General features: G+C 37.1%; 1 protein-coding gene across 1 annotated transcript in view; it reads left to right on the top strand.

Annotated features, from left to right (window-relative positions):
• Positions 1-22,012, top strand: part of LOC306878027 (rap guanine nucleotide exchange factor 5-like) — a gene marked incomplete at its 5' end in the record, with an annotated part of 46,917 nt that extends 24,905 nt beyond the window's left edge. Inside the window, 15 exons of the mRNA XM_079430110.1 lie at positions 7,819-7,893; positions 9,111-9,259; positions 9,527-9,624; positions 13,660-13,690; positions 15,295-15,373; positions 15,576-15,725; positions 16,352-16,449; positions 16,991-17,107; positions 18,218-18,396; positions 18,625-18,715; positions 18,897-18,947; positions 19,192-19,279; positions 19,744-19,808; positions 20,104-20,158; positions 20,709-22,012. Of these exons, the coding sequence (XP_079286236.1) occupies positions 7,819-7,893; positions 9,111-9,259; positions 9,527-9,624; positions 13,660-13,690; positions 15,295-15,373; positions 15,576-15,725; positions 16,352-16,449; positions 16,991-17,107; positions 18,218-18,396; positions 18,625-18,715; positions 18,897-18,947; positions 19,192-19,279; positions 19,744-19,808; positions 20,104-20,158; positions 20,709-20,827 (1,445 nt within the window). The 3' untranslated portion in view covers positions 20,828-22,012. The remainder of the gene's footprint in view (positions 1-7,818; positions 7,894-9,110; positions 9,260-9,526; positions 9,625-13,659; positions 13,691-15,294; positions 15,374-15,575; positions 15,726-16,351; positions 16,450-16,990; positions 17,108-18,217; positions 18,397-18,624; positions 18,716-18,896; positions 18,948-19,191; positions 19,280-19,743; positions 19,809-20,103; positions 20,159-20,708) is intronic.
• Between the last annotated feature and the right edge of the window lie 1,730 nt (positions 22,013-23,742).

The following is a 23,742-nucleotide window of genomic DNA, read 5'->3' as shown; positions in this document are numbered from 1 at the left end:
AGTGCACGCTGTAGCCTGTATCATTCCCACGCTCGGTTGACTCTGAAACGTCTCCCGTTTGATGTGCTGGTAAAGACTTTCTGCGACTGAATAAATGCACTTCTCGTCAAGAGACAAAGTGACAGAAACAGCAGGTGTGAGTGGGGTGGCCAACACTAGCCCTGCCCCTGCGTTAAATGTATTTAACGCGTTAAACGGAAAAAAATTAATCGCCTGCGTTAACGCGCTAATTTTGACAGCACTACTATATATATAGTGGTGTGAAAAAGTGTTGGCCCCCTTCCTGACTTTTTTTGCATGTTTGTCACACTTTAATGTTTCAGATCAAACTAATTTAAATATTAATCAAAGATAACACAAGTAAACACATGCAGTTTTTAAATGAAGGGTTTTTTTTATAATGGGAAAACAAAATCCAAACCCACATGGCCCTGTGTGAAATAGGACCTGAAAGTAATTGAGATCTATCAGTCTGGAAAAGGTTATAAAGCCATTTCTAAAGCTTTGGGACTCCAGCGAACCACAGTGAGAGCCATCATCCAAAAATGGCGAAAACATGGAACAGTGGTGAACCTTCCCAGGAGTGGCCGGCCGACCAAAATTACCCCAAGAGCGCAGCGACGACTCGTCCAAGAGGTCACAAAAGACCCCACAACAACATCTAAAGAACTGCAGGCCTCACTTGCCTCAGTTAAGGTCAGTGTTCATGACTCCACCATAATAAAGAGTCTGGGCAAAAATGGCCTGCATGGCAGAGTTCCAAGACGAAAACCGCTGCTGAGCAAAGAACATAAAGGCTCGTCTCCGTTTTGCCAGAAAACATCCCCAAGACTTTTGGAAAAATACTCTGTGGACTGACGAGACAAAAGTTGAACTTTTTGGAAGGTGTGTGTCCCATTACATCTGGCGTAAAAGTAACACAGTATTTCAGAAAAAGAACATCATACCAACAGTAAAATATGGTGGTGGTAGTGTGATGGTCTGGGGCTGTTTTGCTGCTTCAGGAACTTGAAGACTTGCTGTGATAAATGGAACCATCAATTCAGCTGTCTACCAAAAAATCCTGAAGGACAATGTCCGGCCATCTGTTCGTGACCTCAAGCTGAAGCGAACTTGGGTTCTGCAGCAGGACAATGATCCAAAACACACCAGCAAATCCACCTCTGAATGGCTGAAGAAAAACAAAATTAAGACTTTGGAGTGGCCTAGTCAAAGTCCTGACCTGAATCCTATTGAGATGCTGTGGCATGACCTCTGTGGCATGACCTTTAGGGGAAGTCGTGGCCTAATGGTTAGAGAGTCGGACTAGTAATCGAAAGGTTGCGGGTTCGAGCCCCCGGCCGGCAGGAATTGTAGGTGGGGGGAGGGAATGTCCAGCGCTCTCTCCACCCTCAATACCACGACTGAGGTGCCCTTGAGCAAGGCACCGAACCCCCAATTGCTCCCCGGGCGCTGCAGCATGGCTGCCCACTGCTCCGGGTGTGTGTTCACGGTGTGTGTGTGTGTGTGGATTTGTTCACTACTCACTGCTGTGTGTGTGCACTTGGATGGGTTAAACGCAGAGCACCAATTTCGAGTATGGGTCACCATACTTGACAATACGTCACGACTTAAAAGGCGGTTCATGCTCGAAAACCCTCCAATGTGGCTGAATTACAACAATTCTGCCAAGATGAGTGGGCCAAAATTCCTCCACAGCGCTGTAACAGACTCATTGCATGTTATCGCAAACACTTGATTGCAGTTTTTGCTGCTAAGGGTGGCCCAACCAGTTATTAGGTTTAGGGGGCAAGCACTTTTTCCACACAGGGCCATGTGGGTTTGGATTTTGTTTTCCCTTCGTAATAAAAAACTTCATTCAAAAACTGCATGTTGTCTTTATTTGTGTTATCTTTGATTAATATTTAAATTTATTTGATGATCTGAAACAAAGTGTGACAAACATGCAAAAAAAATAAAAATCAGGAAGGGGGCCAACACTTTTCAACACCACTGTATGTATGTGTATATATATATATATATATATACATACATACACACATACACACACACACACACACACACACACACACACATACATACATACACACATACATACACACACACACACACTACAAACTTTTGAACGATTGTATACTTGAAAGGCAAAATTGCACAAGATATTAAGTTTACTTATCTTACCCCACAGGCTAAATTGGCTTGTTTTAAGCCTAACATTCATATTTGTCAGATTCCTGCTTAAAAGAATAATTTTAAGCATGAGCGTCTTTTGAATGCTTATAAATAATTCATAATAATGGTTTGAGGGACTATTTCCTATTTTTGTTTTGATCTGATCTATTTCATTACCAGTTCATATTTGATTTTGATGATAATGTTTATTGATCCTCTAGCCAAGAGGGTGAATTGGTTTATCGTATTTTTGCATTCAGGCACGTGTTCAGTGAATGTAATGTTTCCTCTGTGTCTAATTATGAGACATTTTCTCCTATGATGATTGTAACTTCAATTTAAAGTGTCAAAGTCACTTTCAAAATCATTTTTTTTGTGTATCATTGATAAAGGTTTGAATATAGAAAGTCAGAATGTATACACTGGCCACTTGTGAAATTTTTTTTCCACAGTATTTTGATTTTTATTACAAATTACATAATTTGAGTAAAATGTTTAAAGGTGGGGTAAGTGATTTCTGGTAGCCAATGTTGATATTTCAAATCACCAAAACAAATTTGCCCCTACCGCAAAAGTGTCTCGCCTCTATTTTGATAGCTCCGCCCCACACATATGTACGCAACCCAGGCAACGATTCGTTCTGTGAAACAAAGCAGAACCAATGTTACTTACCTATCGAGAAGAAACAAAGCAACCTCGGCATCCGATCGCAGGCCTTCCCACTCGTTGAGTTCTCTCTAGCGCTGGAAAGCTGATCCGATATTTATATGGGTCCTACTTCTTGCCTTATCGTAACACCGTGTCTACACCAGACGCGAGCGGTGCGGCGTGACAAAATACTATAGAACTCATTATAATCAATGATGCTGTCTACACTAGATGTGGCACGGCACGTCAAATCCCCGACAGTAAACTGCTGCCGCGTTCCATTTATGATATATTGAAACAAATTTCAAATGATTTTCAACGTTCACTTTGTCAAGTGTAGACCGACTTTAGCTGTTGCAGCACAACAAGACAACTATTGTGTCCGTTGTAGACACAGTGTAAGCCTTCTTTTTTTCCGCAAGACGTTTTCCTCTTTTGTTTATTTATGCATCTCTATCTTTCTGTCGTCGCTCGGCTAATGTTCGTCATGAGCACTGAGCACTCTCTCCTCTACATCATGAGTAGACGCACCCTTTACTGCTGATTGGCTACAAGTTTGTTTTGGTACTTGGACTCAGTTTTCTGAAGCGTTTTTGAAAAAAATACATACCCCACCTTTAATTGAAAAATAAACAAACAAGTAAAGCACAACGTCAGGTTTTGCTCAGTGTTGTTACATTTGTTAAAACGGGTTCAGAATGTACATTTAAAGAGTCTAAATTACTCAGAAGCCAAAAATTGATTGTTATGATGTGTGATTCAGAGGCTTAGATGTAGAGATTCTGTCGATCTGATGAGAATATCGATTGATGTCTGTGAGAGCGAATGGTGAAATTTAGATTCCTGCAGAGCAAATTAAAGCGGAATGAACAGTGAATGCACATCAGTCATTACGGCCTTGTCAGAGTAAAAATGTCATTATGAGAGTAATAGTGTGTTTCAGTGGGATCAGCAGACAGGTCAGGCGTATTAAGGGCCATTTAATGTTCTACTCTACCTTTCTCTTCTTGTTCACTATCTCTGGATTTTGTCTCTGTATTATAAGCTGTAGGATGTAGTGCGGATGGTGTGTAGTAGGGCTTGCTAACCACAAGATCCAAGCAATGAACCAGCAGCATTTTTACCCATTAGCAAGGGTTGCTTGTAGCAGTATGCATGTTGTACAACTAAGTCATAAGTATACTTTCAGTAATTAATGTCTTACTGGATATGCACAAATTTAAAAATCACACAGAGTGCCCCCAAAAATATTTGGACACTTGCAAATGTACAGTATGAAATGCATTGGATAAGTAACAAAATATTAATATATCTAGTGTCATTTGCAAACTAAATTGTGACCCTGGAGCACAAAACCAGTCATAAGTATCTCGGGTATATTTGTAGCAATAGCCAACAATATATTGTATGGGTCAACATTATCGATTTTTCTTTTATGTCAAAAATCATTAGGATATTAAGTAAAGATCATGTTCCATGAAGATATTTTGCTAATTTTCTACCATAAATGTCAACTTAATTTTTGATTTGTAATATGCATTGCTAATTTGGACATTAAAGGTGATTTTCTCAATATTTAGATTTTTTTTTTTTTGCACCCTCAGATTCCAGGTTTTCAAATAGTTGCATCTCGGTCAAATACTGTCCTTTCCTAACAAACCATACATTCATGGAAAGCTTATTTATTCAACTCAATTTCAGAAAATGTACCCTTATGACTGGTTTTGTGGTCTAGGGTCACAATTATGTTAGGCTTTATATCAATGACAGTAATTTAAATAATTATTATACAGTATTTTAACATTGATTTAATTGTTTGTTTTTATATTACTGGTCAAAAGTTTGGAATTAAAAAAAATATATATTGTAGTAATATTTTTTTTATATTAAATAAGTAATATTTAAAATATATATTTCTTAATTTACATATTTAAATGTTTTAAATTGTAATTTATTCCTGATGACAAAGTTGAATTGTCAGCAGCCATTACATTCTTTTTTTATTTTTATTTTATGAATTTAAAGAAATCATTTTGATGTTGCTTCATATTTTTGTGGAAATGTTTTTTCAGGATTCTTTGAATAGGACATTCAAAAGAACATAATTTATTTGAAAGTGGAATCTTTTGTAACATTGTGAATGTTTTTCTGTCACTTTTGATGAATGTAATGTGTACCTGCTGAATAAATATAATAATTTATTTATCTTTATCTTATGAGAGTGTATCATGGTTTCCACAAAATATTAGCAGCCAATTTTTTTAAAAATATATATCCAAAGTATTATGGCATGCATTATAATCAATTATGGCAAGTCGTCCAGGTCCTGAAGCTGCAAAGCAGCCCCAGACCATCACACATGTTGGTACGATGTCCTTTTTATGAAATGCTGTGTTGGTTTTACGCCAGATGTAATGGCTAATGGGACATGCACCTTCCAAAAAGTTCAACTTTTGTCTCATCAGTCCACAGAATATTTGCCCAAAAATCTTGGGGATAATCAAGATATGTTTTGGCAAATGTGAGACGAGCCTTTTTGGTCAGCAGTGGCTTTTGCCTTGTAACTCTCCTATGGATGCTGTTTTTACCCAGTCTCTTTCTTATTGTTGAACCATGAACACTGACCTTAATTGAGGCATGTGAGGCCTGCAGTTCTTTTAGATGTTGTTCTGTGTTCTTTTATGACCTCCTGGATGAGTCGTCATTGCGCTCTTGGAGTAAATTTGGTAGGTCGGCCACTCCTGGGAAGGTTCACCACTGTTCCAAGTTTTCTCCATTTGTGGATAATGGCTCTGACCGTGGTTCGCTGGAGTCCCAAAGCCTTAGAAATGGCTTTATAACCCTTTCCAGACTGATACATGTCAACTATTTTGTTTCTCATCTGTTCTTGAATTTCTTTAGATCGCGGCATGATGTGTTGCTCTTTAAGCATGCTTTACTTTGTCAGACAGGTTCTATTTAAGTGGCTTCTTGATTCAACAGGTCTGGCAGTAATCAGGCCTGGGTTTGGCTTGTGAAATTTAACTGGGCTTTCTGAAATAATGTGGTTAATCACAGTGCTTTCATGATTTAACAGGAGGGGGCAATTAATGTTTCACGTTGGGGCAGGTAGGTTTGGACAGCCTTTTTCCCTTAATAAATGAAATCATCATTTAAAAATTGCATTTTGTATTTACTTGCATTATCTTTGTGTACACTCTTAAAAATAAAGGTGCTTCAAAAGGTTCTTCAAGCGATGCCATAGAAGAACCATTTTTGGTTCCACAAAGAACCACTCAGTCAAAGGTTCTTTAAAGAACCATCTCTTTCTTACCTTTTTATAATCTGAAGAACTTTCTTTTACCACAAATAACCTTTTGTAAAACAGAAACGTTCTTCAGATGTTACAGGTTCTTTATGGAATTTAGACAAAAGGGTTCTTCTATGGCATCGTGAAGCACCTTTATTTTTACGAGTGTAATATTAAAATTTGTTTGATGATCTGAATCTTAAGTGTGACAAATATGCCAAAAAAATAAAAATAAAACCGGAAGTGGGCAAAAAACTTTCCTTGGCACTGTAATTAATAAAGCCTAATAAACCTTTTTTTTTGTTTTTTTTGGTGATATGTTGTGCTTGAACAGTGTGCTGATCAGATCTGTTTGGATCCTATTCATTCATGAAATACTCTACTGGAGCTTTATAATGCTGCTTGAGTTGTTGTTCTATCAAGAAATACTGCCTGTAGGTGAAATAATGGAAACATAAAGAATCCCTGCTTACCATATGTGGTTATGCTAAGGTGAATGATAAAGGGTTCTTCGTTTTTCCAGAATGAAATGAATCTCTTTAACAAAGGTTGCACAGCATATGGTTAAATGTGGCCCATTACTATACACAGAGGAAACGTTCTGTTGTTCTGTGAGGGAGATAAAGATTAAAAACATTAGCAGTCTCGCTCAAGGTCACCAAGCACCAAGCGCTCGTTCCTTCAGTCATACTTTCACAGCGAGATGATGTATGAACAGAGGCACAGAGCGCTTCCAGGCAAACACAGCTCTAATTAAAGTGGTGCAATAGCAAAGTGTGGTAATGTAGGAGAAAGGAGGTCAGGAGGAAAGAGAGAGAACAGAAGAAATCAAACAAGAGCACATGTAAACTGCCTGTTGGGTTTGATTCAGCTGTGTTGAATTTTTCATGACACTACACGCACCAGAGTCTTATGTTTAAGTGAAGTGACATACTGCCAAGTATGGTGACCCATACTCGGAATTCGTGCTCTGCATTTAACCCATCCAATGTGCACACACAGCAGTGAACGCACACACACACCGTGAACACACACCCGGAGCAGTGGGCAGCCATTTATGCTGCAGCGCCCAGGGAGCAGTTGGGGGTTCGGTGCCTTGCTCAAGGGCACCTCAGTCGTGGTATTGAAGGTGGAGAGAGCGCTGGACATTCACTCCCCCCACCTACAATCCCTGCCGGCCCGAGACTCGAACCCGCATACATACATACATACATACATACAGTGGTGTGAAAAAGTGTTGGCCCCCTTCCTGATTTTTTTAATTTTTTGCATGTTTGTCACACTTTGTTTCAGATCATCAAACAAATTTAAATATGAATCAAAGATAACACAAATAAAGACAACATGCAGTTTTTGAATGAAGTTTTTTATTATGAAGGGAAAACAATTATTTTTTTTTTTTCACACACAAAGATACTGTATGACTTGAAGACTTGCACTTAGAACTGCAGTCATATGATGCTTTTATGCTTTTTTGGCCTTTTTTTTTTCGAGCCTCAGCCACCATCATTATAGTGCAGAGTGAACATTCTTCAAAACGTCTCCTTTGTGTTCCAAAGAAACAAATAAAACTGAAATGACAGGGGCGAACTACTACTTTAAAATCCTAAAAATATTCTTCATTGTTATGTTTCTCCAGGGTTTTTTATGATTTTGTGTTGTCTTACTAAAACTGTCTAATGTGTATTACATGTTCTGCTCATTTTCAGAGAATCTTTTGGATGACTTCCTGCTGACGTATCCTGTGTTCATGTCCACCAGTGACCTGTGCCAAGCACTACTCGGTCAATATCCTTCACATCATGCACACATGCTCTCATAAGCTTCATTGCTGATGTCGTTTTTGCTATAATAGCTGCCTGCTTACATTTTTAAAGGTGAACTGTGTTTACTAAACGATATAAACCATTTCTAAGTTTGGTGTCAGTAATATTTTTGAATGTTTTTAAAAGAAGTCACTTTTGCTAACCAAGGCTGCATGTATTTGATCAAAAATACAGTAAAATCAGTAAAATTGCTAAATATTAATACAATTTAAAAGAAAGGTTAATTATTATTATTATTTTTTAATGTAAGTTATTTCTGTGATGCAAAGCTGAATTTTCAGCTGCCATTACTCCAGTCTTTAGTGTCACATGATCCTTCAGAAATCATTCTGATATGCTGATTTGCTGCTCAAAAACATGTATTATCAGTGTTAAAAACAGCTATGCTGTTTCATATTTTAGTGGAAACCCTTATATATTTTTCAGGATTCTTTAATTAATACAAAGTTCAAAATAACTTTTTTTTTTTTTTTTTTTTTTACATTTATAAATGTCTTTTACTGTAACTTTTGATGTGTCCTTGCTGAATAAAAGTATTAATTTATTTTTTCTTCTTATCTCAAATTTAAATGGTAATGTGTAAATGTGTAACATATATTATATGCTTACAGTACTTTTAAATTAAATATTAATGAATGAAGGAATTTATTAATACAAATGTATATAGATAGATAGATAGATAGATACACGCATACATACAATTTTTTAGTTTGCAATATAAATGTAGGTGCAATTAATCTAAGTATACAAAAATAAATTCAAGACTTTAAGCATAAGACCAAAACTAGTGTACAGTGATTTGTAGTGTATATAGTCATCATGTATTATTATTTATTGTGCATTATATATTGTGTATCCTCTGTCATAGATTGTAATGTAAGAAGATCTGAGACCCCCATGAAACAATAAACAATTCATGGAACTCTACTGTGACCATGCAGAACTATGTTATACATGTTCTTTTGCATGATCTTAACAACACAATCGATCTGGCGTTAAACCACTTAACAAATTCCACGCCGTTTAGCCGAGGGCACGCAATTAATTCTCTGTTACTGAACCCCTGTTAATTTAATACAGAGAATTCAGCCACAGGCATTTCCTCCTTCCTCTGAACTGTGTATTTGAGTAGTCTAGCATGCTAGAATAGATTTGATGCCTTAACTGCTCCTGGTCCACCTATTGTTCGAAGAAAGGCAGGATCAAAGAGGAGGGGAGAGACACTCTGCTTAGGAAACGAAAAGTTCTGCACCTGCTGTCCCAGTGGAGCTCGCTGTGTGCAGACCTGCCGCGGGACGATGAGCACACCAAACTATTCCTCAAGGTACGGATGAAGAGAAGGGAGGGAATTATTTTTGGAAATACAAAAATGCCACCACCCCTACAGCTCTTGATTCCTTAATGCCACATAATGAGGACGAGATGGCGAGATTATTGCTGGCTTCAGAAGATTTTTAAATGCCCTCAGACATTTTCATTATCAAAGGCTGCATGTGAACATGTATCTCGGTGAAATGGTGCACACAAATCCGGTTTACAATTCCTATTTACAACCTAAAATGTCAATCTTGTGTTCATTTCACATTTGTAGACTCTGTACAGATACGTTCTGGATGATCTCTATGAGTTTCCCTCGCTGGAGAAGGATCTGAAAGAACTTCAGAGTCTTCTGCGGATGCAAAGGAGACAGTGAGTCACCTCATCACAACCGCTGAAATTACACACTTAGTTTTATTAGGCTTAAACGATCCATTTCAAGTTCATAACTGATTTCTGGGAAGCTTGTCGTTATGGTAGATATTTTAAGATGCATTATTTATATTCGCACAATCACCTCCTTTATTCACCCTCCTAAAAACAAAATGAGAGCCAGAAAAAGACAGAGCGATGCTCTATAAACTCTCATCTACATTTTGAATAAATCAAGTCGGAGAAGTTTTTATCCATGCTGCCATTTCCCAGCCCAACATGACATGGTTTTCCTCGACTTCCTCCCTTTGTGTGTTCCCTGGGAGATGTGATGAGAAATAGAGTAACAGAGAGATGATAACGGAGTGAAATGATGTTACACAGAAGCTCTGCTGTGTGAGATTCTCATCCCACAGTCTGTTGACAGTTGAAACCCTCATCAGTCAGTCCCAGATGACAGAGATTCTGCTGTGGGTGATAACTGAGCTTCAATTTGTTGAAAAGGATTTAAAAGACTTGGGCTTCTTTTCAATTTCTCTCAACATGTATTAACTGCAACTAGCCGATGCATCCAAGGATCTACAAAATGCACAATATTTTACATCAGAAGGCAAGGACATACAATCTTTGACGGCAATAATGACAGAATTTAGCTCTAAGTACCGCCTTTGCCCCCTTTTTTTAATTTAATGCAACTTTCATACTTCTAAAATTATTATATATAAAAATTATTTTAAAATATTTTATATTCGCTTATTTTAGAGCTGCACTTTTACAATAAAAAGTATGCCAATCACTGGCTGTCAGATTATTGCAATATTATAGTATATATTTTCAATTCTATTATTATATGTTAATTTAAAGGTAAATCATTGCTGATTAATACCAGGTTTAGTTATTAGTTGTGTTGTAATACTGATATAGGCGTGTGTGTGTGCGTGTGTCCATCCATGATAAAAAACATAGCTATCTATCTATATATGATGTTATAGATATCTTTTGTTCCAAACCTGTATGACTTTTTTCTTATGTTGAACATAAAAGAAGATATTCCTTTAATTACTGTAATTATTTTTCTTTCGAAAAAGTAAAATAAGGGATTACCCTTAATTTTACTGTAACTTAATTACAATTAATTCTGCTGTAATTGAATTAAATACTGTATAGAGTTTAGAACAATTATACATAAAATCTAACATCTAATAATAAAATGTATATTTTTTTAATGTAACCTTCTCCCTTTAAACACTTTGGTCAATTCAAGAATAATTTATGCAGCTTTATGCTATTAATTTAAAGAGCAGTTTCATGTCTGTCCTTGTATTGCTCAACTGGTCAAGGTTGATATGGGATTTAGAAAGTAATTAGTAATGCAATACTTCTTAAAGAGAGTAATCTAGTAATATAATTACATTGTTGGAGATATAACTAGTACTTAATTACCTTTTTAGAGTAACTAACTCTAACTCAACACTGTGTGTGTGTATGCATATACAGGTACATCTAAAAAAAATTGAATATCGTGAAAAAGTTTTTTTTTTCTTGTAACTTATTTCAAAAAGTGAAACTTTCATATATTTTAGATGTAAAGTAAAACATTTCAAAAGTTTTTTTGTTTTAATTTTGGTGTTTAGAGCTTATAGCTCATGAAAGTCAAAAATCAGTATCTCAAAATATTAAAATATTTACATTTGAGTTTCAATTAATGACCATCTCTACAGTATAAATTCCGGATATCTATTGTTCTTTGAAACCACAATAATGGGGAAGACTGCTGACTTGGCAATTATCCAGAAGACGAACATTGATGCCCTCCACAAAGAGGGTAAATCACAGAGGGTCATTACTGAAAGGTGTGGCTGTTTACAGAGTGCTGTATCAAAGCATATTAAATGCAAAGTTGACTAGAAGGAAGAATTTGGGTAGGAAAAGGTGCACAAGCAACAGGGATGACAGCAAGCTTGAGAATACTGTCAAGCAAAGCTGATTCAAACACTTGTGAGAGCTTCACAAGGAGTGGACTGAAGCTGGAGTCAGTGCATCAAGAGTCACCACACTCAGACGTCTTCAGGAAAAGGGCTACCAAGCCACTTCTGAACCAGAGACAACGTCAGAAGCGTCTTACCTGGGCTGTGGAGAAAAAGAACTGGACTGTTGCTCAGTGGTCCAAAGTCCTCTTTTCAGATGAAAGTAAATTTTGCATTTCATTTGGAAATCAAGGTCCCAGAGTCTGGAGGAAGAGGGGAGAGGCACAGAATCCATGTTGCTTGAAGTCCAGTGTGAAGTTTCCACAGTCAGTGATGATTTGAGCTGCCATGTCATCTGCTGGTGTTGGTCCATTGTGTTTTCTGAAGTCCACAGTCAACGCAGCCATCTATCAGGAAATTTTAGAGCACTTCATGCTTCCTTCTGCTGACAAGCTTTATGGAGATGCAGATTTCATTTTCCAGCAGGACTTGGTACCTGCCCACACTGCCAAAAGTACCAAAAGCTGGTTCAATGACCATGGTGTTACTGTGCTAGATTGGCCAGCAAACTCGCCTGACCTGAACCCCATAGAGAATCTATGGGGTATTGTCAAGAGGAAGATGAGAGACACCAGACCCAACAATGCAGATGACCTGAAGGCCGCTATCAAAGCAACCTGGGCTTCCATTACACCTGAGCAGTGCCACAGGCTGATCACCTCCATGCCACGCCGAATTGATGCAGTAATTAAAGCAAAAGGAGTACCCAAGTATTTAGTGCATAGAAATGAACATACTTTTCAGAAGCCTGACATTTCTGTTTAAAATATCCTTTTTTTATTGATCTTATGTAATATTCTAATTTTCTGAGACACTGAATTCTGGGTTTTCATTAATAGTAAGCCATAATCATCAAAATTTCAAGAAATAAAGGCTTGAAATATTTCACTCTGTGTGTAATGAATTTATATCATATATGGGTTTCACTTTCTGAAATGAGTGACAAAAAATATTGACCTTTTTCATGAAATTCTAATTTTTTTAAATGTACCTGTAGTGTTGAGTTAGTTACTCTAAAAAAGTAATTAATTACTATTTACTAGTTTTTCTATTTAACACTAGAAGTCCCAGAAATTTGTAACCCTCCTTTAGCCAAGTGGATGCTAACTGGCTAGTCTTTTGGCTATCATTAGCATCAATTCATGTGTAAATGTGGACATTACCTGAGCAATCTGCAGGGGGGTTGGGGGTGTGTGTGAATGGTTGCTGGTGGCTTGTTTGTATGTGTGGGGGAGGGAGGGCTGCTAAAAGCAGAGAACTTGATTGACCATGTCTCACATTGGCATTGCCAAGTCAGCAGTCTTCTCCATTATTGTTGTTTCACTACAAAACTACAAAAATATAAAAGTACTAAAAATTGTCTAAAAACATGTCTCACCTTGCCTTGGTTTCTGAACAGCCATGTTTATACTGTAACTAAAGTATAGTCAGGGATAGGCTTCTTAAGTGCATACGCCTTGAACTTTATTAACACGGAATTAGGAAAGTGGCTTTGTAATTTTCAGATCAGAGAGATCAGGACCGAGCAGAATAAATGAATTCTGCTTCGCATATGAGCTCTTATCCAATATTTCTGTTTAGTAAGCAGAAGTCCTGGCATTGACCTCTCGGCTATACATCACACGCCTGCTGGTGCTTCATGAAAGGCCAATGATTAATTAGAGAGGCATCAGATGGGGAATATGGAAACTATAAAGCTCCCTCCGATTGCCCATTTTTATCAGGCTGTTTAATCAGAATGAGGTGTGCATGGATGAGGACGTTGCACGCTTTCATTTAGATGAGGCAATCAGTAAATCACACCGTGTCAGACTTTAATGATAGCGCTGATGATTCAGGCCTGATCTGAATGAGAAAAGGCTTTTTACGAGCGTTCCTCGCAGCGGGTGGGAGATGCCATCTTGCAGTATTGATATAATGGCACATTTATATTTCAAGTGATCCCTTTGGCTCATTCTTCTCTATTTCTTTCTGTCTCCCTCATCTTCCTACCCCTCTCATCTCTCAGCACGGTAGATGAATACTCTCCGCAGAGGAAGGTAAGAGTTAAGACCGACCAGCCATTGTATTACCTGCACAGAATCTCAATGAAACCACCTCAGTGGACTTTGATTGAACGCCTTGTGTTTTAAAGAGGCTGTATCACAAAACTTTTTCAGAAATCACTATATTGACAATCAAGCCGTGGCTTTGCTAACATATCAGCCCACATTTACAGTATATATCAGTGAGAAACACTGATAACTATATAAAAAATCAGCTCATTAGAAATACCTAACAGTGCAAGATAACTGCGTTCACATTAGACTTTTCTCCGAAAGTTTACATGTTGTTAGCTTAAGCATAATTATTGTAAGATTGTGCAATGTGCATGTAAATACACTCAATGCCTTTAATATTCCACAACTCACCCTAATGACAAAAGTCATTTACATGTAGAGGTCTTAAAGGTACATCAGCAAAAAACAGTTCAGTTCTGAGGGTCAGAGAGAGGGTGGGAATGATCATATAAAACAAAATTATGACTGTTAAATGCAAGAACGTTACTACAGAGGAAACTGATTTATATATAGGCTATAGATATATATATATATTCAGATCTGTTGTGTTCACATGACATTTCAGGCTTCCGCCGCTTCTATCATTCGTACTTGGTACTTATTGTAAGGTGGAAGATGCAAAAAAATTTAAAATAAATCCGTCCATCCTAAAGTAACTTGCAGTTTCTTTATGGCGATAGAGAGCTTTTCAAAAATGGACTTCAGAAATATTATAAAAAATTTTAAATATGGGTCCGTTCACACCAATAATGATAACAATAACTTGAAAGTTTTAATTCTACACCATAACTATAGTGATAACTGCAACAATGCAGAAGAACTTCGCTTTCAAAAGCCAATCAGCATCCATCCTGCTTTAAAGAGCTCAAGCATTTAAATTGGCTGACAAAAAACTGCAATGCATGGTTAGAATAAACGGAATGTTGATGTGGACGCTAATATTGTTATTGTTATAGTTATCTTTTTAGTTATCATATTTGGTGTGAATAGACCTTTAATCAGAAAATTGGATAAAATCCCCAATTGTAAGTCGCTTTGGATAAAAGCGTCTGCCAAATGACTAAATGTAAATGTAAAATTGACCTATGAATTTCCTGCTGTTAATTAATATTTTAGAAATAAAAATATTTCTTATGTTCAGTGTTATTTTAGTATTATTTATATTACGTTATAGTATTTATTAACATTTGGAATTAGGTTTTTTATTTTTCATTTTTATTTTATTTTTACAATCGTAGGTCAGGTTGTAGTTATTTTATGTGCTTTTGTTATTATTTATAATATTTCTATTTAGCTTTATTTTATTCCACTTCTAGCTATAGTAATTGTTAGTAATATCTAGCCATATTTACTTATTGCAGTAAATTAGTATAGCAATTCAAATTGTTGTTAAAGTTTGTTTTTTATTTTAATTTCAGCTTTATGAAAATGTTTCAATTAAGTTTTAATTGTTTTAGTTTTAGTCAGCAATAACACTGCTCACTACTCAGTTATACAGTGTCAGGCTTTCACCATTGTCTTAAGGTGTGTGTATTTCTCATAAACAATAATATTCTCAATGCCACGTGTTTACTATCTTCCAGAATAAAGCTCTCTTCTACCAGCTGAGTCTGAAGGAGAGCTGGCACCCTGTGAGAGGAGTGCAGAGGGACAGGAAGGAAGGTAAACTCCTCAAATATTCCCTCATATTTTTCTCCTACACTCGCATAGTGTTCTGCCTGACTACAGAGCTGCTGGAGAACCACCACAGCAGGTTGTTTATGAATAACACTATGTGAGAATCTTGTTTTATGGCATTTTTTTATGTGAATTGGTGGCTGATTGATGCAGCGCTGGGCGTTTGTGTGTGTGTGTTTCTCCTCAGTGTTGTGTCGTGTGTACGTGACCATAGACTCATACGTGAGTGTGAAGACGCACAGCGAGGTGTGTGTTCAGGAACTGCTGAGCACTGTGGCCGAAAGACTCGACTGTGCTGAGGACGACATGGTGCTGATGGCCGTCACATATCCTGGAGGTCTGAACAAGTTCATATATCTGCCTGTTTTCATATTGATTGCTTTGTGAGACATCCCTGTTTGCAGGTCTGCAGGGGTTACCATCATGCTTTTAAACAAGTCATTAGGGTACAACAGAGCTAAAAGCCTGTCTTAAAGGTGCTGTATGTAATTGTTTTGACTGTTCTAAAGCATAAAGAATACCGTATGTTTGCAGATATTTAGGAAATGTTAAGCTCACATACTTGTTTCTCCGAAAAAACAATGCTAAAGCCAGTTATTCTACTTTGAAATGTGCATTCTATGTCAGAATGTCTGTTTTTGTTTTGCTCTGTGTGATTCTGCCCACTGCCAATTTAACCAATAGTATTTTGATACACTGGGTTGCAAGTTATTGTAAAACACAGCGTACCAATTTTTAGTGGTTCGCCAGTTTGTTTACTCACTTTTGGCATATCATGACCTTGAGTATTTTGTAAGAACTCTTTTATTATTTTCTGACCAAATGGTTCTTGGGACCAAGTAACGTTTTTCTAAATAATTTTTTGTTGCCTCTTTTCTGTTTTAGCTCACTGTTTGCCCTTTTGGTATTCCCTGAGATTGCTGCTTTCACTCCATTGTTATTCCTCTCTCTCTCTTTCTCCAGAGAAGGTTCTGCTTCAGTCGGATCAGTGTGTGTTCTCGTCTTCACTCAGTCCTGCTGAGCGGCTGCACGTCTGCAGAAGAGACCTGACTGAGATCATGGTGAGAGTCAGAATGCTGTTCTCTGAACTGCACTTAAAAGAAATCTGCTTTCCACACCATTAGTTCTACACACAACTGTACAACCTTTAAGGCACTGTATTATAAACTTTACCTGTAACAAAGTTCCTGCCAGTATTTTATGCCAGAAACAAAATCTATGCAAGTACAAAAATACATTTGAGCAGTGTACAAAAATAATAAATTTGGTAACAAACCTCACTGCTCAGGAGAGCCAGTAGTGTTACATTCTCATATGCTGGATCAGGTTGCAGATTATCGAATAGGTGTTGATATGCAAATATGGGTGGTCATATGTTAATATGCTTGTGGTTCTAATTTGTGATTGACCCACTTTATCTTAGTCCCTTCCCTTCCCAGTTGAATCAGACCATTAATGAATACTATGTATACATATTACATTAAATTCTTAATTTAAAAGAGCAAATAAAATGCTTTTGTTCATGATATGGCCCCTTTAAATCAGAGAAATAACAATGTACTTGTTAATAATAAGCGGAGTGTCTGTCTTCTGTTCTCCCAGAGTCCCTTCACTGATAACGGGCAGCAGCGCTCAGTAAAGATGCTGAGCATGAACACGTGGGATGTAGCCATGTCGCTCACCAACTGTGACTGGAGTCTCTTTAGTAACGTCCATGAGGTAAAGTCTTCACATTTCAGACAGTGCAGCACCAGAGAAGGTGTCCTGGAAAGGATATCTTTGAAATACAAACTAAATTAAAGCAAAATTTCTATTTAAAATCAGCCAGTTAGGTAGTGAGTATTGACACAAAGAGCCAGTTTAAACAACCACAGCATTAAAAATAAATAAATTAAACACTTGCTTTATATAATATCTGTCTGGAATGAAAGGAAATATTTCCTACAAAACACTTGATACACATTTTAGTATCATCTAATGCTACATAACCCAACATTAAAGGGTTAGTTCACTTAAAAATGAAAAAAAAAAAACTTTTTATTTTAAGGACCAATTTCTCACTATTAATTAGTTACTTATTAGCATGCATATTACGAGCATATTAATACTTTTATTAGTATTTATAAAGCACATATTAATGGTTTATTGACCATATTTTAGATCCCTTAATCCAACCCTATGCATTACTAGCTATTAATAATTAGGAAATTAATAATTAGCAAATTAGGAGTTTATTGAGGTAAAAGTAGTTAATAGTTAGTAGTGAGAACTGGACCTTTAAAATAAAGTGTGACCCGAATCCCACACCCATGATAGCATTCTGTTTATTAAATGTGTGTTGCAAATTTAGTAAAATCACTATTACTGACTGAGTGTGTGGAAGTGATCACATTGAGTGGATTACTTCTGGAATTATTGCATAATATGTTATCATATAGTAGAGGTTTAAATATTATATATAAACAAGTTTGGTAAAATTTTAGTATAGGGACCAATTCTCATTATTAACTAGTTGCTTTTATTAGCATGTCTATTATTAACATATTGGCTGTTTTAGTGCTTATAAAGCACATATTCTGCATGACTGTATTCTACATCACTAATACCTAAACTTAACAACTACCTTACTAACTATTAATAAGCAGAAAATTAGGAGTTTGAGGCAAAAGTCATAGTTGATAGTGAGAAATGAACCTTAAAATAAAGTGACCGAAAAATCTGACATTTACTTACCCTCCATAAGACTTTTGTTCCTCTTCAAAAAAAAAAAAATCTTCAAATAAAGATATTGATTATGAAATCTGAGAGTCATTTTTCCTTTCTCTGCAGCAAGAGCTGGTGTACTTTACTCTGAGCCGTGACGCGAGCGCTGGCCACACCGTGGCGCTGGAGCAGCTGTTGCAGCGCTGCAATGAGACTCAGCAGTGGGTGATGACCGAAGTGCTGCTGTGCCCGACCCTCTGCAAACGTGTGCAGCTCTTCAAGAAATTCATCAAGATCGCAGCACAGTAAGTATACGCTCACAAACAGAAAACCACAGCCATATCCAAGCTCAAGAATATCATACACTTTTTGACTTGGGTCGGCAAGCAATCACATAGTAACGTGCTAAAGGAACACTCTAACACTGTGGCGGCATGTTTCTTGAAATGTGAAATTATTTGTGGTTGTACTTCTTTCTATTCAAATGAATCAGGTGGTGAACACACTCATGTTATCTTCCTTTCTTTATTTAGCTCTAAAGCACAGAGGAACCTGAACTCATTCTTTGCTATTATTATGGGACTGAACAGTCCCGCCGTCAGTCGACTCACTCAGACATGGGAGGTAGGAAAACACCAACTCCAATGCACAGAAATATACTACTAAATATTAAGAAGTGGTAGTGTTGCACTTAGATTTCCAGCCTCAGTCTATATTTATGATGAGTTATGTTTTTAGAAGCAAGGAACTAGAGTGTAAGTGTACAGGAACTGTGCATTGGCCTCAATTCTTCTGTTCATTTCAGAAAGTCCCAGGGAAGTTCAGGAAGTTGTTCTCCGAGCTGGAGAGTCTGACGGTAAGTGATTGTCTCATCACAATCTTAAGTTGCCTCCTGCTAGTTCACCTCCTGCTAGAGAATTTTGTGCTGTTTACGGCTCATTAGGATGTAATATATGAAGCCGTAATCATATTAGAGCCTCCGGCCTCCAGGGAGGAAACAGCAGGTGGTGTTACAGAGGAAGAGATTTGAGACAAACCAAATGGTTTCAGTGTAAAATAAAACAAACATATACACATGAATGCTTTTTCATGACCCGCAGGACCCTTCTTTAAATCACAAAGCCTACAGAGATGCCTTCAGGAAGATGAAGTCTCCCAAGATCCCTTTCCTACCTCTGCTTCTGAAAGGTGCAGTAAGCAAATTTATGCTTCTTAACATACAGAATATCATCAGATTATTAAATATTTGCACGTGACACCATGGGTTTGGATTTATGTGGACGACATGATTGGAGAAGTCCAGAATAAGTCACCAAAGAGAAGTCTGTCATTTTCACAGAGAAAAAAATAATGAAATAAATGCTTGGAGATGAATTATTTAGAAAATAGGGTGAATGTCCATTCTAGCTGACTTGAATGTTCAATTATGAAGAGTGGGATTTTGGACTAATGAGATTTTGCAGTGGACAGAGCTACCAATCACAGCACAGCAGAAATAGAAAACTAGAACAATAAAATTAGAACAAAAGAATAAGCATTTATCAAGCTTTGCTGCAAGGTATCTGGTTAGGACATGATGAGAGAGTCTCCTTGAGAGATTGTTTTTGCAAGTAATGCGTGTACTAAAGTCCAAACAATTTCTATCTGAACAGATATTACCTTCATTCATGAGGGCAACAAAACATTTCTCGACAACCTAGTCAACTTTGACAAACTAGTAAGTGAACAATTCGATCTTATAGATGTATTTTGTACAATTCGATCTTATAGATGTATATGTATTTTTTTTTTATTAAAGAGCTTGTTCACCCAAAAATGAGAATTGTCATCATTTATTTACCCTCACGTCATTCCAGATTTTCTTTTTTTTTCCCAAGAAAGCCATACAAGTTTGGAATGACATGAGGGTGAGTAAACGATGACAGAATACACACTTTTGGGCAAACTCTTCCTTTAATATCATGTCCCATCAAATGAGCAAAGCAAGCTAAGCGAATGTATTTTATGTACAGCACATGATAGCAGACACAGTGCGGATTATCAGGCAGTGTCGGACAGATCACATGGGTAAGTGCTCAAATCACACAGATTTATACATTTAAAATATTTCCTACCTTGATGAAGTGTGTAATCTCTGCCCAACTGAACCCAAATGAAGTTGCAAAAACATTGCAACCTTAAGCTATTTTTGATGAAATCTGAGAGCTCTCCATAGACAGCAATGTAATTAACACGATCAATGTCCAGAAGCATTGCGAGGAGATCGGTAAAATAATCCACGTGACATTAGGTGTTCAACCGTGATTTTACGAAGCTACGAGAATACTTTTTGCATGCAAGGAAAACAGAAATAACGACTTTATTAAACAATTCGTCTCCTCCGTGTCACCCTAGCGCCATTTTGGAGAGTATCCACTGAACGTAAACATTTCATTTTTGGGTGAACTATCCCTTTAAATTTGAACGCATAGACTGTATATTACTGCATAACCCAGATCTGTCTACACTAGAGTTTTGTCCCAGTTTAGTGGTTTCAAGTACACTGAAAGACAGCCTCACTACTGTTGTGTTGATTTCTATTGGGTGTAATAATTATCTTTGGCTTTTTGTCCATTAGGAAACATGTTGTCCCAGAAGGACAGCGTGGAAGTGAGAACATACATCAATTACCTGCACGTCATCGACAATCAACAAACTCTGTTTGAGCTCTCACACAGACTTGAGCCCAGGACATAAAACAACTCGATATATCCTAAAACCACTACTGGAGACAGGACAGCATCCTTCCTCTAAACGAAGACTGTGACGAGTAAGTCCTCCACTAGGGAGAGACACAATCACGCCGACCACACAGAACAGAAGCCACAGCCAAAGAAATCTCAGCCAGTTCAACCATGTGACAGGAACAAAGAAGCTGAATCATGCAAGAAAGCAGCAAAAATCTATAGAACGGTTATAACAGGAAACGTTACAGTGATCCAGTATTCTGTAAGTTACAGTACAGAAAGATCACGTTGAGATGTCTTCATACAGCACACTTTCACTCAGTAGTGTAGGACAGATTTTTAGTTATTTTAAGCCAGTTTGCCACTGCAAAATATGGAGTTTCACCAATAAATAAGAGCATATGCATACATGGGAAAATAATAGGCACATCCATATTCCTGTGTAGTCCAATTAGTCTGAAATTTGAGCTACATGCACAAATAACAAAACAATGTGATGCCTTTTTAGATCATGGCCAACAAACAATTTGTAGACAATCAGGCAGTACACTGTATTTAGGTGCAGAGTTGTTACCAGAAGCTAGTAGACGTTTAGATTAAAGCGACAATTAGTTGAGCTTGCATAAACTGTAAGGACATCTTAAAATTATTCATATATTTGAGAGAGAGAGAGAAAAAAAACAATATCTGTGCAATCTATTTTGCAGACTGTCATAGAAATAATTGGTTTTAAATTACAGATGTATTTGATTGGAAAAGCCCTACTGAAAATAACTGAGCAACGGTTCTGTAATGGCTTACATGAGATGGTGCTTGAAGAAAGCAAATGTATAGATTTCTTGTATAAGTTGTACTTTGACTTGAGACATTGAGATATTTATTAAACAACAAACTTGTCCCTGATTCAGAAGGGAAGACGAAACAGATTCGAAATACAAAGAAAAGATGCTCTGTACTGTAAATGTGATCAGATGGTCTGAAGGATTTGGCGCCGCCATTGATTGACCAGTCTGATAATGCCTGTGAGGTTCACATGTGAACTCTGTAAATACTAAGACTTTGTTTTTAATAAGTAATGATAAACAGGCCATAAAGCAATAGCAAGGTGTACATCTCACCTTCAGAAAAAAAATGTTAGCAGTGACTGACTGTAGCTGCTGTTTGCACTAGTTTTCTTCACAAAGAGCCTGACATTAAAGAAAAAAATAATAATAATTGGCAGTCTTTTTTTCGGGTGCACCTATGCTGTAAAATACATCTTTTGCTTAATATTTTACAAAATTTTATTCAGTATGTTTGAAAATGTAAACGTAAACTAGACACGTACTGCCACCTAGTGGTTTGTTAACTTTTAAGTGTACATTAGCTCATATCGACTAACAGGAAATGCCACAAAACTCCCACATTGGGTCTACAAATAGTGACTTCCTACTAAACCTCAGACTTCATTATGCGTCAGTAATAGTGTGAATATTCTCTGTGACGCTCGATTTGCTTACAGTGCGTCTCAGCTGTCTCGGTGTGAGCCGAGAAGGAATTGTCTAAACAGTTACAGATCCATCCTGTTCTGGGCCATTATTACCTGCTGTGAGGCCGCTGCTGGACTCACTGAGAGGGGAGGAACAGCTCCACAGCTTGTGCTAACCTCTCATTTCCCTCTCCGGGACAGATGTATCATTTTCTTGTCTCCTGACGAGGTCTGCGTCATAGCAAAGAACCATACGGACAATCTCAGACCAACAGCAGATGTTGTTTTGTGATTGTGTACGGTGTAGAATTTTGTTTAATAGTTTAGCTTCTAAACACTATTGAACAAAATCACATTTGTTCAGTTCAGCAATATACTGTAGCTAGTTATTAAATCACATCAAGGGACACATGAGGGGGAAAAATGGACATGACCAAGCATGTCATTCTGAGAAGATAACAAATTGGTTTCTGTCCCGACGTGAGATGAATCACATTATCTAGCTGTATTCAGCAGGAGAGGAAGGTCAAACACACCTCATTTGAAAATCAGTATCAGCCTGGTTCATAATCTACTGGGAGTCACTGGAGGAGATGAAGAGCTGCCAAGAACAAGCTTTAAATTTAATTAAGCTAATAACAACATCAATATTGCACAGTGTTACAATACGTATGCCAATAATGGCAACTTTTCTACAGTATGCTGATGTTTCTGTAAAACTAGGGCTGTACGATTTGGGAAAAATATAATTGTGATTTTTCTGATAAAAAATCCACGGTTTGCTGTAGGCTACTTGTTTGTAGGGCTGCACAATTTGGCCCCATTTTTGAGATTCTACATCAAAATGACTATAAGTAAAAACAACATGTTATGTTTAGTTACTAGCTTCTAAATAAAATATTAAATAAGAAAATAAAAAAATACTGTTTAAATAATATATCACTGTGAAATAAAAAAAAAAGTATTATTATGGGTTATGAAAGGTTCATATTTTGGTTTTGGGAGTCCCCAACAACAGGTTGACATGCATGCAAGGTCAAAAAACATGTTAATTTTCTTATATGCATTAATTTTTACCTTATTTGCTCAACCATACATTTTTCCAAACCCCTCCTTTGCGTGACTCTAATCTGCCGTGATTGGTCCGATTGGTCGATTTCATTTAAATCGGCGTTTGTGAGTGCAGTACTGCTTTGTGTACAGCCGTTACCGGGCAAACAGCTATTTTTACCGCTCCAAAAGCGGCACCTAGTGGCAAACAATGAATTTGCATTTTCGCGACGCGAAAATCAGGTTTTCCCAGGTCTGCGCGCAACAAGACAACAACAAATATGCTAATATTTCATGTTGACGCCAACATGAAACGGCTTGGGATTCATTTTAAAAACAACTTGTTTCAAAGATTCAGAGTCTATTCTTTCTTTTGAGAGACAATAACTTTATAAACGGTGCACTTT

This window comes from Barbus barbus (genome assembly GCF_936440315.1).
Source record: "Barbus barbus genome assembly, chromosome: 12".
NCBI lineage: Eukaryota > Metazoa > Chordata > Actinopteri > Cypriniformes > Cyprinidae > Barbus > Barbus barbus.
This window is presented reverse-complemented; position numbering and strand designations above follow the sequence as displayed.